The sequence below is a fragment of the Melanotaenia boesemani genome, chromosome 1 (assembly GCF_017639745.1).
Source record: "Melanotaenia boesemani isolate fMelBoe1 chromosome 1, fMelBoe1.pri, whole genome shotgun sequence".
In the NCBI taxonomy this organism is placed as follows: domain Eukaryota; kingdom Metazoa; phylum Chordata; class Actinopteri; order Atheriniformes; family Melanotaeniidae; genus Melanotaenia; species Melanotaenia boesemani.
The window spans coordinates 2,520,673-2,538,933 of record NC_055682.1 but is presented as its reverse complement, the minus strand read 5'-3'; the positions used below and the strand labels follow the sequence as shown (position 1 = coordinate 2,538,933).

Below are 18,261 nucleotides of genomic sequence, written 5' to 3'. Positions count from 1 at the left end.
GTCTCGGTTGATCCCTTGGTCTGTCAGACCAACGTACACAACAGAAAACAACATGACGGACTAAAGGAGTCGTCCAGGTGCTTCAGGAGGATGACGGACCAACATTTTCTTTCTTGGTTTCATCTTAAGATGTCAAGCAGCTCTTTAAGGCACCTAATGCTGCTGGAAGGTTTCATTTAAAGAGTTAACACACAGAGCAGTTACTGAGGAGGTGACCTGATCCCCAACAGGCAGGAACATGACGCAATTACATCCAAAAAAATCAAGAAAACGTGTCGCAACAAACGTCTGCGTTGAAACTTTATGTAAAACAAAACATATCAAGGACAGAGGAAAAAAAGAATTGGGTCTTTATATTCTGCCTCTTAGAAGTCAGGTCGTTTTTTTTTCTCATTCAGCTGCTTGAAGCAGCGTCCATTTTGATTAAAGGTGCCCAAAATTTTGCATGTCGCTGCTTCGTATTTATGGAGGGAAAAAAAAAGTCAAAATGAAATACATAAATACAGCATTTAAAACATAATTCCATCTTTTATTGAAATTGGAAATAAACACAAAATAGATTCATCAATAACTACTTAAATGTGTCAGTTTATGAAAATGGAAATAAAAATTAAATTTAAATTAATTTTTTTACATAATATAAAATATTCAAATTGAATATATTTAATAATATACTCATGTATTTAATTCCAATTTTAATAAATGAAAAACATTTACACATTTAATTTTGGCACTTTTCTCCCTCCATACAGATATTTTGGGGTCTCTGTTGGAGTTAATGATGGCGTAGTTGTCCGCCTGCAACACCGGACAGGAAATCAAACAGATGTGAAGGAAATTAAAGTAGCACCACAGAAGAAGAGAGAACATGATTCTACACAGAAACTTGTAGTGTCAGTGAACGCCACCTATCAATCAGCCAATGATCAATAAATAGTGATTCTGAAGGAAATGAATGGAATAACTCAGATGAGGGACAGGGACCAGTCTTTCAGAATAAAATGCATCAGGCGGCGTTTGTGTGGATGTGGTTTGGCTTCCAGCTGTGCCATGTTGCCATCTGAGCGCAGAACAGCTGTGCTTCTCATTCAGAGTCATAATGCAGCTGAACCCACTTGCAGGTACGGAATCCCATTTGGACCAAAACTAAATAAATCTGCCAATGAAACACATTCCAAAAAAACATGCATACAAATATAAATCGGAATATTTAAATCCCCCTCTATAAAAAATCAAGTTTAATTAACATGTTCATTGGCTGTTAGGATGCCAAATTGAGAAGACATATTCTGAGCAAAATTAGCCCATAAAGCTGCAGCTTTGTGCTTTGATTACGCAGAAACAGTCTCAGCAAAGCAACATCAGACCTGATTAAATGAGACTCACATGAAAGCTCGTAGAAGTTAGCCATGAGCTAACAGCCCCCAAAGTTTACCAAGCAGAAACTAGCTGTTAGCCACTAGCACATTTTACACCTTCTTCCCACCAAGTTCTGATTTCAGGGCAGAAAGAGGGTGGAGCCGGAATTAGCGGATTAACTCCTTAATACCCGCTGTTGCAAATTTCCGACAAACTGCCTCTGGCCTTTGTAAAAATGTATTTTTAATTTTTTCAATTATTTTACTATTATTTATGTATTAAAATTATTAACTTATTTAACGACATTTTTGTGAATTAACATTTTTTACTATATTTTGAAATAATTTTAAATAAATTTAAGTGTTGGTGAGAATAATTATCCTCACTTACTGCAATGTATAGACATATACAACCTTTACATGGCAAAATCTTCAAAATGCAGTTTTAAGGAAAAAATATTTTTTACAGATAAATAACGGTAGATAATTTTGTATATCAATATTATTGAAAGGACTTCATTCTTAACTTTACGAAGCCACATTAGCAGCGTTATTGGTTCACTGCTGCTCAGTTAACCACGCCCCTTTTTGTTTCTATTAGAAATAAAAATAAAGGAAGCTTTTGAAAATCTAATTTCTCCAGAGAGAAAAAGAAAATTGACTAAATACGTCTACTTATTTGGATGTACACAGTCTTAATTTCAACAGCAGATTTAAGCATTAACTTTTTGACCCCAACAGCATTCCATACATGTTCAGGCAGCTGAAAGATGTTAATGAGTGAGAAGTTTTTAATCAGCAGTCATTGGTATGACTGAATGAAGCTGTGGTGACTGAACTCCTGATCTGAACTCTAAGCACACATGATTAAACTTTATTAAAAGCCCTTCTGCTGGCAGGTGGCAACATGATGAAAACATGGCACAAGGTGGATTTAACTGATGCTCTAATGCCTCTGGACCAACCAGTCCACATCAAGCTTACACACTAATGAGACCAAAAAAAAAAGCTCAATAAAACCTGCCCGAGAGACAGGGGGTAAGGTGAGGGTCACCATACTGTACACTTTCTACAATATCCATGTCTGTATGAAAATAAGTGCATTCACGTAAAGGAATAGTTGAACCTATAACAAACTCTCTGTTTTCACTGCGGTGAGGTTTAATGGATCTTGATCAGAACTAAATGTTGAGCTGATGAGTGAAAAACGGAGAGATTTGTTTTAGGTTAACAGCACCTCCATTCAGGTTTGCAATTTTTCCACTTTTTGTTTTTTTTGTATTTAAATTACTTCTTTTACATCAACACAACAGTTGATCAGCGGTGGGGTATGTACAGGAAGGTCCACAGCTTATGCGTTGAGCCTCAGAGACTGATCCTCTCTCCTCCTGGAGGAGATATCGATGTCTATGGAGTCTTTACCCACGATGAGTCGGAGCCGCTTCGCCGGGGGAAGTGGAATGAAGTCATCTTCGAAGTCATTGTCGAAGTAGTCGTCATCATCATCCTCTTCCTCCTCTTCGTCATCAGACGAAGGTTCTGCCAGGACCTTCTGAGTCCGATGCCCACCGTTCCTGGTCTCCAGATTCGGAGCCATGTCCCCATTGTAGGACATCTGCTCCATCTTGGTGTGGGATATTCTCCGTGCATCTTCCTCCCTCTTCAGCTGGATCTTCAGCTTGGTGGAGTTGCCGTGGACGACAGGTGCGAAGCCGTTGTTGAGCTTGGCGATGTACGAGCTGCCCTTGTCCTTGTCGTGGTCCTTGCTGAACTTGATGCTGATTTTGCTGGAAGAGGCGGAGTTGGCGGCGGGGAGGGCGGAGCCTGTGTGGTCGTTGGGGTCGTTGGTCTTGCTGCTGCTGCTGTCCCTCCGCCGGCGGAGCGTCAGTTTAGGGATGCCCGTGTTGTTCTCCAGGATCAGCTGAGCGTCGTATCGCGTGATCCGACGCTTCTTCTTCACCTTGTCCTGCGAGCGGCAGCCGCTCTTCCTCTTGTCCCTGCGCAGGGACTTGTTGCCGTTAGCGACGCCATTGTAGTCTCTGTGTCTGTCAGCGAAGCTCAGCAGCATGTTACTGCAGTCTGAGAAGTTGGGGCCTGCGGCCACCGGCGTGAACGGCTCGCCGTTCGAACCCTCACTTTTAATTGTCCTCTCGGTCCTGAGCCGCGTCGGCCGTTTCCGGCTCGTGTGCGAGCCTCTTCTGGCGTAGCCGGCGTCCAACGCCGGCTGCTCCAGTCCGGCTCCGTGGTGGAGGTACTCCTCCATGTCGGCGGGCTCTGTTTTGATGACCACGCCGCCAGGAACTGGGCTCAAACCGTCCATTGCACTCGGTTCCAACTTGACACCAGCAGCTGGTTCCTGGGTCTTTACCAGGGTCCTGGTGGACCTGCGAGTTCTGTACGTGGAGCCCTGGCTGCCATCGCCGTTCGCCCCAGCTGGAAGGTTGCTGTTCTCCTTGGCGGCGTGGCGGGTGAGGCAGCCACGCTGGCCCAGCGGTAGCTGCATCAGTTCCTGTCCGTCCTTCTCCTTCTTAATAGTGACGCCTTTACACTGCGACACCTTCGAGTCCCTGAGACCCAGCTGACAACTCTCTCCTTTGGTCGAAGCCCGTGGCTCCGCCCCCCTACGGTGACTCCGCAACTGGACTTTACTGAGTGAAGGCTTGGATTGGGATTTTAGTCTCTTTGGTACCCTGTTATTGTTTAGACGACCTTGTTTTGAACATGAGGTAGAAAGGGCTCGTGACAACGTCTGTCTGGTTTGAGTCCTGTTTTTATACTTCAGGCCAGGTGATGAAGATGATGAAGATGATGTTCTTTTTCTGGCAGCTGCAGAAAAACAAAAAACAAAAACCTTCACTTCCACATATTTTCAGACATATGAAACATGACGTGATCATGACTTTCGGTGGTGAGGAAGACTCAGACTCTTCATCACGTGTTGAGTTCAGGTCTAACATGTTAGAACGGATGTGCAGCAGCATTAAACTCAGGATTCTTACACTGGTGTGTTTTTGGCATTTCCTGAGAGTCCACGTCGGTGTGGGAGCCCACGGAGTGGCTGTCCGAGCTCCGGTTTCCTTCTCCGAGCTTCTTCAGCCGGTTCAGCCGCTTGTCCGTCTCCCGCAGCCCGTACTTGCTGTTGATCACCGGCACCTCCACCGGAAGTCCAGCTTTGGATTTGAAAGCACCAGTTCCCCGTCTGCAACAACCAGAAGCAAAAGTCTGTTCAACCACTAAAAATCTAAAAGCTACATGTTATGTTGACTCTGTTGTTCATGAGTTTGAAGTACAGCTCTGAAATAAGATGGCGGCTGCGTGCTGGAGGAGCTGGATGAACAAAAACTGATCTGTGTGTATAAAACTACTGATTGTAGAAAACGAGCTGATGAATTTTACTGTTGTTGAAATGAGAACACTGCCCCTCGATGAAAACGTTTCACTGGTGTCAAACAATTTCTCTTCTGAAGCGACTGAAGAGACCAAGCAGCTGCTTGAAATGTGCCCAACTGAGCGTAAAGCACAAAGTGACTCAGACGGATATCAGCAACATAAAAAACAGTCTAAAAGTGCTTAACGAGTGCGGTGGCATCCCCAGATTTCTATCTCACAATCTGGATGTTCTCCCTCCCGTTGGATGCGAGCATCTGCGTTACTCAGCAGAGTTCAACAGCTGAGTCGAGAAGCGTCCAGTCTGAGAACGACTCTGGAAACTCAGACGAGTGGAAACGTGAGCGTGAGGGCGGCTGCAGCAACTACGGAGCTGCGAGTGAAGGCTTTGGAAAGGCTGCAAGCACTACCAGGGCAGGCCCTCAGAGACGCTGGACAAGACTGGGAAGCTGCCTCTGTGCCACCAACAGGGGGGGAGGATGCGACAGCACCGGCTCGCTTACTACCGGGAGAGATGGGCCGTGGACAGAGTGTGACCACAAACGCCACACCGCAGTCCCCGGCGTGGAGTACGGTGATGAAGAGGGGAAAACACCAAACCAGCAAACCCGTCCAAAAAGGGGCGAGCGAAGAAAAACCGAGAGCAACTTCCCAGTGGTCAAAACCGAACTGCTGAGTGCTTTTACCACTAGGTTTTCTCCGGAGCTAAACGGCGACACACTGTGCGTTTCTCTGAGAAACTGGGCAAGCCGATGACTTTTAAGAAAATTTGGTTTGTTTCATGACAGCAGAACACCGCAAAGTGGCCGAACTGTATGACGCACAGCTCTGGCCGGAGGGGGGGATGGTAGGAGAGGCTGAACGCAGCTCTGTTCCTGGTCTTACTCCTGTGTCTGCAGCGTTCGAGGCGACTAGCGCGGCAAGCGCTCGTGAACTAGTGTGAATATTAATATCAGGTCATGACGAAGCCGATAAAGCTCGCCGCTTTGTTGTAAATAAACTTCTAGAAAGCTGTTATATAGTGTGTGTGCAGGAGACTGTCTGAGCTAAACAGTATTTGGAAAGTATAAAGTCCATACTTGAGGACTTCTGTGGAGCAGGGTAATCTACCACTGACTGTAGTACCAGGAAAGTCCGCGGCAGAGTTCCCGGATAGTCCGCGGCAGAGTTCCCGTATAGTCCGCGGCAGAGCTCCCGGATAGTCCGCGGCAGAGCTCCCGGATAGTCCGCGGCAGAGTTCCCGTATAGTCCGCGGCAGAGCTCCCGGATAGTCCGCGGCAGAGCTCCCGGATACTCCGCGGCAGAGTTCCCGGATAGTTCGCGGCAGAGTTCCTGGAGCTGTTGTGGTGCTATGGCATAAAGAGTATAACCAGCTGGTCCAAGTGGTCAGGCTGGATGCTGACTGAGCTATTGGTCTTGAGTTCCGTTATACACCATATGAATACTCTGATAATGGATTTGTGTACCTCAACAGACTGGCCTATATTATGGCTTATAAACGGGACAATGCATCTAGCAGCATCTTCATTGTGGGAGATGTGAATGCGGATGTCCTGTTTGCTCATCAATTAAAGCATTTCTGCTCAGATAATGGCCTCTCTCTCTCTCTGTCTCTCGACTTCTGCCTAAGGACAACTACTTTTACATGACTGAAAAAACAAAAAAACAAAAAAAAAAAAACCTACAGAGTGAGACATCGTCTTCTTTTCTTATCTCTGCTGAGAGTCGTCTATGAGGTAGTGATGAAGCTGGATAACAACAAGGCATCTGGAGCAGGCCAGATAACTACTGAGCACCTCAAATATGCGAGCAGGAAATTGTATCCCTTGCTATTTGTTTTACAGGATTTCTAATACATGTAGTCTTACCTGACACATTATTGTCATTTTAGCTCCAACTGTAAAAGATAAAGCTGGTAAACGAACAGTGAAGACAACTATAGGCCGACGGCTCTGGCCAGAACTTTGTCTACGGTGCTGGAGAAGGCTATTTGGAAAAAGATGGAGGAGCTTTTGCTGACCTCTGACAACCAGTTTGGCTTCACACCCAGACATGGAACAGACATGTGCATCTATGTTTTAAAAAGAAGACACAATACAACCATTTTCATGTTTTACTGATGCCTCAAAGGAGTTTATGTAAATCATGATAAGTTATTTTCTAAGGAATACAGGAGAGGTGTCCCTAAATGTTTGGTGAGAATTCTGGTCTATTGGTCAGTCTGTTTGTAAAATGGGGAAATAGTTTATCTGCACCATTTAGTGTCGAATGCAGTGAGACGGGCAGTATTTTGTCTCCCTTTGTGTTTAATGTATATATGGATGATTTATCAAAACTTTTAAATAACTGGAACGGGCTGTAGGGTTGGCAACACGACAGTCAACCTGTACAGGTGTGTGTATGCTGTCTGTCCACAGCATCGTCGCTGCATTGACCAAACCCGGACTGAGTTCAGTGTGTTACTTTTCTATTCTATGGACTCTGGCATATTAATCGTTTTGTGTGCATGTGTAAATATGGACCGTATATTGTGTCTGAATAAAGTATTTAACTGAATTAAATCTAATTTAATTCAGATAAATACTTTAGAGTCGAAAGCCGTCACTGACAACATAAATGACTGTACCGCTGCAACACCTAAATTTCCCAGCTTGGGATGAATAAAGTACTTCTATCTATCTATCTATAAAGTCCCACCAACAATTCAAATGACCACAACTCCACAACTATTTGCACTACTGACGTAATTTCAAAAGGTAGTTTGTAGTTTGTAGTCGGAGGTCTTGTTGCGTTTTAGCAGTGCTGTTTTAGCTGTTTTTAGCTAAGTTTTAGCACATTTTATTAGTGGCTTAGCTGTATTTTAACAGCGTTTTAAATGCATTTTAGAAGTGTTTCAGCTGCATTTTAGCTGCTGTTTTTAGCAGTTTTTAGCTACACATTAGCTTTATTTTAACTGCATTTTATTAGTGTTTTAGCAATGCTTTAGTACAACATCCAGCTGTTTTTGTTTGTGTTGTTTTCCTTCCTTATCAGTTGCAGAAGAGGTGTGTCGGAGTGAGGAGGCTATGGGAGGTTTATTCCCTCCGAACAAATGGATTAAGAAATCTATTTTTGGCTACGGAGAAAAGGATCAAGGTGTCACTGTGGAGGACGGTTCTCAAGCCGGTAAAGTATGACGCAAAAAAAGTTACAGCGAAAGGAGGAAATACATCTGGTATGTTTGACTAGCTACAGATCAACTAGCAGCTTTGTAGACCTTCACCTCCACTTCACCATAAATGTCAGAAAGCCTCATTTCAGTAAAACCGTGTAAAGACGTTTTAACTCGACGAAGTTTTGTTTGTTGTTTGACGCCACTCATCCGCATCACATTATGAAACATTCTTCATGGCTGACTCACCTCTCACACGTGTAGCATTCACAAAATTCATTGTTTTCCCCAAAGAAACCATCTCCATAGTAACAGGAGATTTCTTCTCCTGGTTCGATGTCCCTCAGGACTTTCACGCAGGCCGTGTCCCGCCCCGTCGACACAAACTGAAACCACATTAAACCTGTTAGATAATTCAGAGTTTCCGGTTTAACACACAAACGTTTGCAGCAGCCTACCTTGCAGTTTGGCCGACAGTCTAAAAAAAACAAACAAAAAAAAACGAGTTAGTGTTTAATCGGTTTCATACAGATCGATACGCGGTCCCAGCTGATCAGAGGTAAACTAATACCGTGGTTGATGAACGCCGCCGGTCCGAGCCACAGCTGTGCGCAGTTCTTGCGTGTGGAATACATGACGCTGAAGTCGTTCTCGCCGTGCCGCAGCAGCAGGTTCTCCTCGCTCTCCGAGAGCTCGGCGATGCAGCCCACCAGGTACTCGATCTTATCGTTTCTTTTCCTGCAGAGTCAAAGCGGCAGAGAGGTTCGTTAGCGCGACCTCCGTCAGGATCTGCTGCCTCCGTTCAGGATGAACGCAGCAGGAAGTTCTCACCACTCCTTCGTGGCCACGATCTTCGCGCCGTTCTGCTCGGACGAGTAGCGGTTACAGGGAAGAATCTCGAAGCCGCTGTCCGTGGCGAACATTCGTAAATAAACGAACACCTGAAAGAAACGGATAGTTAGCGTCTGATCAGCTGTGAACAAACAACAGATCCACAACCAGCTGTTTACATGTTGTTTGAAGAGCTTTTCTTGAGCCTTGGACTTGTGGAGGAAAAGACTTCGACACCAGTCTCCAGATGTCAGCGCTCTGAAAGCTTTCTCCAAGTTGTCATGCTTCTTGAAGCGCTCAATGATTTCCTTCAGCTCCTCTTGTCTTCCCTTGACTGGTCGAAATCTGTCGGGAAACATTTTTGAACAAAGGTTAGCTGTCTGAGGTAAAGTCAGCGTAAAGCATCCTGTTCTCGGTGGGGGTGAGCCCACCTGGTGTTCATCTTATGAGTCTGAAAGCCCAGATATGGATCCAGGATGAGGCTGGTGGTCAGATCATCGTTCTCACACAGCTCCTTGGCCGTCATTCCTGAGGAGGGCACGTAGCGCCTCTCCGCCTCCAGACTGGCTCCGTTACACCCTGTAAGGAGCACACACAGACCGGCGTTAAAGAAAACCTGATTCCTAAAGAATCCAGACGTCTGTCGGCAGCATCGCTCCGAACTCACTGCGGCTACATCTTCGGCTTCTCGGGTGGCTTTTGCTGTGGCGCAGCGACGCCCGCTGTGGATGCTGAGAGCGTGTCTGGCTTACAGGTTGCTCGCCGGTCAACTTGTTTCCGTGTCGTCTGCCATTTAATACCATGTTCTTGGATTCGCCCAGCCACTTCATGCCCACAAGCCCCCTGGTTCAGTTGCATTTAGTCTCTGAGATGAAGAGTTACTCTTAAGTGGGGAAGACTGGAGCCTGGAGTTAGAAAGCTGGAGGAAGAACAGAAACAACACATGAATCTGCAACATACAACACTGTGAACAGTCCTAGTTAACAGTACAGAGCTCATTTGGTAGCACTGACATCTGCTGGTCATTTGATGTCCAGCAGTCCTGTAAACTACATATTGGTGGAAATATGAACACAATGATGCAACTGTATTGTAAATCTATAAATATACAAAAATATATTAATAATGTTATATCTATCCATCCATCCATCATTCCCAAACTGCTGATGTCTACTGCTTTAGTCAGTGCTGCATGTATTGTATCACCTCACTGTCACCTGGAATTATGCAAAGCATTTCTTGCATTTTCCGCAGCCCGAATCACACGAGACACTCGCGTAAATCAGAAAAAACGGGGTCTCGTTTGTCTTTGGTCACGTGATGTTCAGGAAAATAATACAGACTTCGCTTCAGGCTTCATTTGGACACGTCCCCATACTCGATGCAGGCTTTGGGGCTTTTGTGTCAGACTAACATCACTACTTAGCTGGAAACTTGGCTTATCTCAGCATGGAGGTCGAAACTGGACACGTGGAGGACAAAAGAAGAAGAGTCAGGACTAAAAACCATCTACAGCAGATGAACAGGATCTGAAAGTCCTAAAGAAACAGGAACAAATCCAGCAAATCCATCTCTCAGGTCCTGAACCAGGACCTGAGAGATGCATCTGGACCTTTAGCTGATCCATCTGCTGTTGGCCAAACCCCATCAGAAATGGTCTCCATGGAAACGTGGCTGTCGAGAAGCCATTCTTAAGGAAGGAAAACTGGGAGAAAAGGCTGAGGTAGGTCACATGACACAAGAGCTGGATTGAAGATCAGTGGAAACAGGCCTGATGGAGGGACGGATCCTCCCCTGAACCCGGACCTCAACAGGTCCGGTGGGGGGATGGATCCTCCCCTGAACCCGGACCTCAACAGGTCCGGTGGGGGGATGGATCCTCCCCTGAACCCGGACCTCAACAGGTCCGGTGGAGGGATGGATCCTCCCCTGAACCCGGACCTCAACAGGTCCGGTGGGGGGATGGATCCTCCCCTGAACCCGGACCTCAACAGGTCCGGTGGGGGGATGGATCCTCCCCTGAACCCGGACCTCAACAGGTCCGGTGGAGGGATGGATCCTCCCCTGAACCCGGACCTCAACATTATTGAAGCAGTGTGGGATCATCTGGACAGAAAACGGAACAAAAGGCTGAAACATTTTAAGAAGAACTCTGGAAAGTCTTCAAGAAGTCTGGAGAACTATTCCTGAAGACTACTTAAAGAAATGACAGAACGTTTGTCTAAAACTGTTCAGACTGAGATGAAGAATAAAAAAAATATTTCCTTTAACCTCCTTTGAACTGGATCAACTCTGGTTCTGACTCGTATACTGGATTCATATTTATATTAAAACTTTTTTTATAAATCATTGCAGATGTTTCCAGTTATCCTGAAAATATAAAAAGAAATTGGAGCGACAGATCCTGACATGATTATGGCTTTCTCTGTCACGTCAGCAAACTGTGGTAGTTTTTGGAACTATTGTTTATCAGTTGACCTCATAAGAATTTACTGACTAATTATAACCTTTAAAACGGTTCACAGAGAAAACAAGTCCTTGTAAAAACTCAACTACTGACGTTTGTGACAACTCTGACCAGCGCCTGTTGTTTTAACCGATCCCACAGCGCCACTCAGCGGTCACCCTGAGTACTGCAGCCGCTTACTGTCAGCTGTATCTGAACCCACCGAGCTGTCACTAAAGCACAAAAGCGCTGCCTTATTATTTTATCCTTCATGCGATCTTACAATCCTATCACCTTATAATCACACACGAATGTCCACTGACATACCAAGAGATGACTACATCTTCCGGAGCACCGCCATGAGACGAACAATTTCATGTCTAACCGACGTAAACATTGCTTCGCGTTATTAGCTGAGAAGCTAACGTTAGCAGCAATCAACCGGTATTCCGAAGAGATTGGGATGAGTCTTTGGAAACCCGGAAGGCCAGACCGACGTCTCAGGCCGAGACGGGAGTTCCAGATTTGGGTCGTATTGTTTGCTAACTGCCGAAACCACGACCTGAAGTTGGCTTCCGTTTCGTCACTTCAAACTCGTCACTTAGTTAAAAAAAAACAAACAAAAAACAAAACAAAAAAAAAAAAAAAAAAAAAAAAAAACCCATACGGACCAGTTTATGGGTCTAGGGAGGAAAACAGTACTACTCTATGTTGGTCCAACGACAGTTTAAGAACACTACTGTAAGATTTAGGACATCTGGACTGGACCTGGCCTTTTGGAGCTTTGGACCTGGTGTTAAGTGCTCCACACACAGTTAAAAATAAAAATACACTTCTAAACACTTTCACAAATACACAATAAATGATAAATTGAAAATCGATTAAAAAAGTCCCCGTCTTTATTGACCATCGAATCATAAGCAAACTTCGGCGCTGTGGTCACGCCACCCGTTCGCTCTGTTAGCATGAAGCTAACCCCCCCAACCCCACCAGCGGCGACGCCAGGCAGGTATTCAGCAGTGGTGGTTACCTGGCAGCATACACCGTCTACATGTTGCGGCTGTTAAAAATAATAATAACAAAACAACAACCACAACCTGTAATTAGTAATTTAACACAGGGACCAGCCCAGAGATGGAGGCAGATGGTGACGGTGCCATTTAATGACAGACAGCATAATACACGGAGTCCACATCACGAGCGGCTTCGACATATACACAGTTAAACACTCCAGCCGCAGTCGCTAACCGAAAACAATCCAACATCAAAATAAATCTATTAATGTTAATAACATGAATGTAAAGTGTCCCACACACACGTACTTTCATGTTAGGTTGCAGCATCAAACTTCAGTAGGATGCTAACTTAGCCTCCCCGTCAAAAAGAACACGATGCAGTCACAGCTTTTCCTTCTTCACGGGAATTAACAACAATCAATTCTTTGATAAAGACAGACGATATTTAGCAGCACATATATGCATGCCAGTAACGAACTAAAGCAAGCAACCAGTGGAGTGCAGCGGCTAACGCAGATAACAAACACGGCGTTAGCCGTCTGGAGCCTGTAGCCAGCTTAACATGCTAAAGCTGCCGTTTCCAAGCAGGCTAAATAATTCTTCCTGTGCCAACATCCGTGTAATCAGAATCTACTGTGGCTACCAGAGACGGCGGAGTATGATGGGCCCAGTGCAGGCAGTGTTATTTATCATGATGGATGTTAGCAGGTAAATAGCACGCTGAGAGCTTTTCACGCGTTAAATGTCCCGAGTCCACAACACACACACACACACATTTAAAACAAACACAGAGTACTCACAAGCGTATTTGTAAAACAACCACGATACAAATTGTACTCCTCCAAACTAATCCAAATTTATCACGACACCCTGAACGAAAATATCACAGGAAACACTTTTTTTTTTTAAATTAACATTAAAATTCAAGATGGCGGCCTGGCACAGGCGAGAGGCAGAGAAAGTCGTAGCACAGCCATCCGAGATAAAATAGATCCAACAAATACGCCACCCGTTCCGTTCATCAGGATCGAAATGAAACACGGATCGCAAAGCTGAAACTTGAGAAGTGGTCACCGGTGTTACTTTTCTTTGATTTTTAAATAAATTCAATGTGGCGAATTGTTATGTTAGTATGTGTCAGTAATTCTCGGATGTGCACAAAAGTAGTGCTGCATAAACAAACATCTTTACGCTTCCTGAAGAATCCAGCGGTAGAGGGTGGTGGTGCAGACCCGGTTTGGAAGCCAGTGTTCTGGAGAACCGCAGCAGAACCCAGCCAGAATAACTGAACTTCAGGCCAAAAACAAACAGCGACTTCTTTAATCTCACAGCACGTGGTCTCATTGAGTTCTGTTGGGTTAATATACAAAAATTAAATAGCCTGGGAAGGGGGGTTATCCTTTGATATGACAGTACCAACTATTATTGTCACCTTTTTTTTTTTTAAAAAAAATGAGTGCTATGACATTTTATTAAAACCATTTAAGAAGCCAGCTCAGACTGTAAACGTTTTCAGAACATCAACACCTCATGGGAAGTTTCTGTCACAAAAAGAGGACAACCAAGGAACTAGCAGATGGATTTTATTTTACAGTTCTGGTTCTGAAAACGTTGTGATGCTCTGTGAAATATAAAGAGAGTGTAATGACTTACAAATATTATCTTATAAAATCTTATATATATATATATATATATACTCATAGTCAGTTCAGTTTATTTCAGACTGGTCACTTCTTTACCAATAACATACGTAGCCATCTAGCAGTACATTTATACCAATCGACATGTCCGAAAAGGGGTAGAAGTAAACTTTTTTATTCCTACCCCTCACCCAAAGTTAATAGTTACCCTATACAATCATCCTGCTTCCTTACTTATGTTTTAAGAAGGGGAGAAATTATACTTGTGTACATATATACATAAATACATACCCATACACCCATATATACATATATGTACCCACCCTACATACATACATATACATACCCCAAACCCATACATACATGTACATATTCATAAGTTCACACACAGATATCACTCCCCACCATCCTAGCAGATATACATAGTCATTCCTCTATCCACACACACATATCTATATCCACATACATTCACACATGCCCCCATACACACCCAAACATCCCTTAACACACATACACCTACATGCATATACATGCCTACACAGTTACATCAATCATATTTATAAATATATATACATACATACCCACACACACAAGTACATCCATGCTTCCACACAATACATACATCCACACTGCATCATATCAAGAAAAATACAGTCTTTTTGTACTCATTTCCAACCCAAACCACAATTACCCAGAATGCCACATCAAGACCCGAACCTAATAACTCCAATACACCCATGTTGCTGTGGCGTGTCCTTATATACACACACATCCAAATTTTATTCCTAGTAGAACATAAACAGCATCTCAGATGATGAAACGGAGACATGATGAAAATATGAGCTGATAGTGAATCTGATGGAAAAAGTTGGAAGAGGAGCAACAAAAGGCTGGAAAAGTACCTGGTACAAACCAGAAACACCTGGAGGAGCATTTGACAACTAACCAGGTTACCTGGCAACAGGTCAGTAACATGACTGGTATAAAAGGAGCATTTCAGAGAGGCAGAGTCTCTCAGATGGAAAGATGGACAGAGCTTCACCAATCTGAGACAAACTGGATCTAAAACTGTGGAACAATTTCAGAAAAATGTTCCTCAGACTTTAAAGATCCTCCATCTACAGCAGAGGTGCCCAAGTCTGGTCCTCGGGATCTACTATCCTGCAACTTAAGCCTGGTACACACATAACGATTTTTGGGCTGTTTTTGTCCCGAATTTGCCTCTTCCCGAGATTTCCCTATCCAATCATCGTTTGGTCTGTGGTGTTTTACGATAATCTGCTCCGAAAGCCGACAATCAGGAACATTGAACATGTTCAATATTTCAAAGCCGATTTCTGAGGAACGCTGACGTCGTGCATTGTGACTGTGTGGATGGTGACGTGGTACAGAATGTAGCCAATCACAGAGCGAGCTGGCTGGGGGGCAAGGAAGTGAAAAAAGTCCGTGTTCACACCTTCTCCAGTCTGTTTTTTTTTTAGTTCTGGATATTTCTGTTAACAGTAGTCCCACGGCCACCATCATTCCCTCATCCTGTATATCCTCTTCCATGCTGTGTGTTGTGTTTTCTGATTGTTATGTTTCTTCTTCTTCATTTTTTTGCCGGTTGTTGCCATGGTTCTTCTTCTACATTTCAACGTTTATCTGGCTCGGAGGACTAGATTGTAGATGAGTTGTGGGACAGCATCAATATGAGATTGGTATTCTGTGATTAGATTATCGGCGCACACCACACACATTATGATCAAAACTGTTTAATGCCAGATTTTTTATCTTCACGTGTGAGGTCTCGAGCCGATAAAAAATCTCCTAAGATTAAAAAAATTGTTATGTGTGTACCAGGCTTTAGATGCGTCCCTTTTCCAACACACCTGAATCAAACGAATGGCTTGTTACCAGGCTTCTGCAGAGCGGAATGACGTGGATGTAGAAATAAGTACCAAAACCAGCCCGGATTCGACTCAAACACGTCTGCTATCAGGGAACCTTTGCACTATGTATGTAAATCAATGAGTGTGTCTCAAACCGTGCACTTACATGAGTGCACTGGAAGGTAGTGTGTAGTGCGCACTAAGCTCTACCTTCTGCAGTGACTCTATCGTGGGTAAGTGCTGATCCAAACTGAGCTCTAACGTTCTGAACTTACCGGTAGTGACGTACCAGCTTTTGACGGTGATTCTTCTGCTGCCTACAGAATGAATTTACAACTCTTGATTTTACTTTTACTCCTTACTTAACCCCACCTGTAAACTTTGTCGCATCCAGTGCAGGATCCTCCTCGGGCTGCTCATGAATTTGAACGTATGCTTATTTATTTTAAGGTATATGACCTCCTACATGCTGCCTAACAGCAGCGCCGCTCCGTTAATGTACTTTTTTTAGGACAATCCGTCCAAGTTCTTCCAAAATCCAAAATCACGTTAACATACGTTTGCATGTCATCGTACTTTTATGCTATTAAATCCTTTTAAAAGACCTCGTTAGTGAAACAAAGAACCGTGGCCTCCACTGTATTAATCTATCTCAGTAGATAACAATAGAAACCATCAGCACACGTTCATGTCTTTGCATGTCTCCCCCATACTTGTTAGTATAAAGTACAATTTAAAACACTAATAAAACAGCTTTTAAATAAGCAAAGATATCTTAACTGAATTAAAGTATTTTACATTATACATGTGTTTTCATTGGTGTTTACACTGATACCTTCACGTCTGCAACAGGAAACCGATTTTACTAGAAATCATCATTTAAAATATGAAACGCAGTAACGAAGACGCTAAAACAGGGATGCAGAAAACATTTTATTTAAACTTTTTATTAAAACATTTCTTTCTTGCCGCCTCCTCTTCTCCACAGCAGCGTCCTGGCCCGCAGGTGGTAAAAGCCTCAGTGCCACTGCTGGCTCGGTGGTTTGATGCCACAGTGACCTACGGTGAACAATGGCAGTTTATATAAAAGCAAACATTATTATATATATATGTACTTTATGGGTACTTTGCAGACGCTTATCTAAAGTGATGTACAATCAGCTATGGCTTCGTCAGCGGTACCATGGAAACGGGCCGGTTCTCTAAACCAGCGGTGTTTCCTAATCAGTTTTCAGATCAAGGACCATTTTGTTTACGCCAGAGACCCCGCAGTGCTTAATCTGGAGGTTCAACAATCATGAATAAACATACGGAACCTATAGCATTAATCATTTTTAACACTTATAGCCCATCTACATCCGCGAAATCGTCTATAAAACTGCTAACATTTACGTTGCTAACTCTACTGCAGCCTCCAACAAATGATCAGATCCATAACTGTCATCAGGGATAGAAGAGATAAGAAGCATGCTGCAGTTTATATTAGAATTATGATCAAATATCTTCATACTTACAACAGTAGAAAACAGCCTCCGCCTGCATCGGCATCCATTATTCGGCTCTGGAAACCTGGTTGACAGTCCCTCCCCTTCTGCTACGTCAGCAAGATGGCGTCCGTTTAGTGCGTGTAGTGTCCATCGTTTCGTACTAGATTTTTGGCCGAGTTTAGGGCAGCATCCGGGTACTTTCAGTGCACTGAGTTTTTACTGAAATTTCTGTGTCAGCGCACTAAGCACTTAAATGTAGTGTTCGAAGTATAGAAGTGGGACACACCCAATGATTTTTAAACTAACTAAATATTTTTTGATAGCACAAAACTGTGAAGTAAAGGAAAAATATGCGCTGACTTCTTTTCTGATATTTTCTTTTCTGACAGATATTACTTAAAGGTCCCATATTATACATTTTTTTCAACAATTTCATATGGGTGTCAGAGGTTCAACAAATTTGTTTTCAACGTGTTTCACCCCAAACATTGTCAGTGACAGTATCCACTACCAGGGGCAGTGGTTATTTCCCTTCATGATATCACAAAGGCAAAGATCTGACTCACCAGTTTAAGCACACTTTCCCTAAAAAGTATTACTACAATAGTTTCATTTCACTTAAGATTTTTCCCCCAAAGTTGTTGATATAATTTTTTGGGCTTTTGTGGTTTTTATTTGACAGTAGCCTAACAGAAAAGGGGGTCAGAGAGAGCAGGGACCTGAACTCCTGCTGTAGCCTCTGTTGTCAAACCCATAAGGGTCACTGTCCTGCAAGTTTTAGATGTTTCCCTGTTTCAACACACACACAATGAGACATTTTGCAGAATTGGACAACAAGCTGTTGAATCCATTTGTTTTGAGTTATGTGTGTTAAAACAGGAAACATCTAAAACTTGCAGGACTGTGACCCTTGAGATAAGAGAGAAAAAGAAACAAATAAATAAATATATACAGAGCCGGCTCTTGGCAGTAGACAGTGGCCTAGGGGGCATCACATGCTGAAGGGGGGTCTCCAGATAGAGAATGACCTCAGTTTTCTGGGGCTACCTTTGCTGCATTTGTAGAGTCACATGG

General features: G+C 43.6%; 1 protein-coding gene across 4 annotated transcripts; it reads right to left on the bottom strand.

Moving 5' to 3' along the window:
* Positions 1-605: 605 nt before the first annotated feature.
* On the bottom strand, positions 606-13,399 carry kmt5b (lysine methyltransferase 5B). Of its 4 annotated transcripts, none has more exons than XM_041993765.1 (10): positions 13,381-13,399; positions 9,395-9,646; positions 9,159-9,306; positions 8,907-9,072; positions 8,728-8,837; positions 8,468-8,634; positions 8,355-8,374; positions 8,146-8,282; positions 4,358-4,557; positions 606-4,184 (listed from the first exon to the last, which is right to left on the bottom strand). In XM_041993765.1, exons 2-10 carry the CDS (start codon positions 9,555-9,557, stop codon positions 2,710-2,712), a joined length of 2,586 nt encoding a protein of 861 aa, XP_041849699.1. In that variant the 5' UTR covers positions 9,558-9,646; positions 13,381-13,399; the 3' UTR covers positions 606-2,709. The 4 variants fall into 4 exon arrangements, with proteins under 4 accessions (XP_041849699.1, XP_041849672.1, XP_041849682.1 ...); XM_041993738.1 differs by lacking the exon at positions 13,381-13,399 and adding an exon at positions 12,990-13,343; XM_041993748.1 differs by lacking the exon at positions 13,381-13,399 and adding an exon at positions 12,496-12,926.
* Between the last annotated feature and the right edge of the window lie 4,862 nt (positions 13,400-18,261).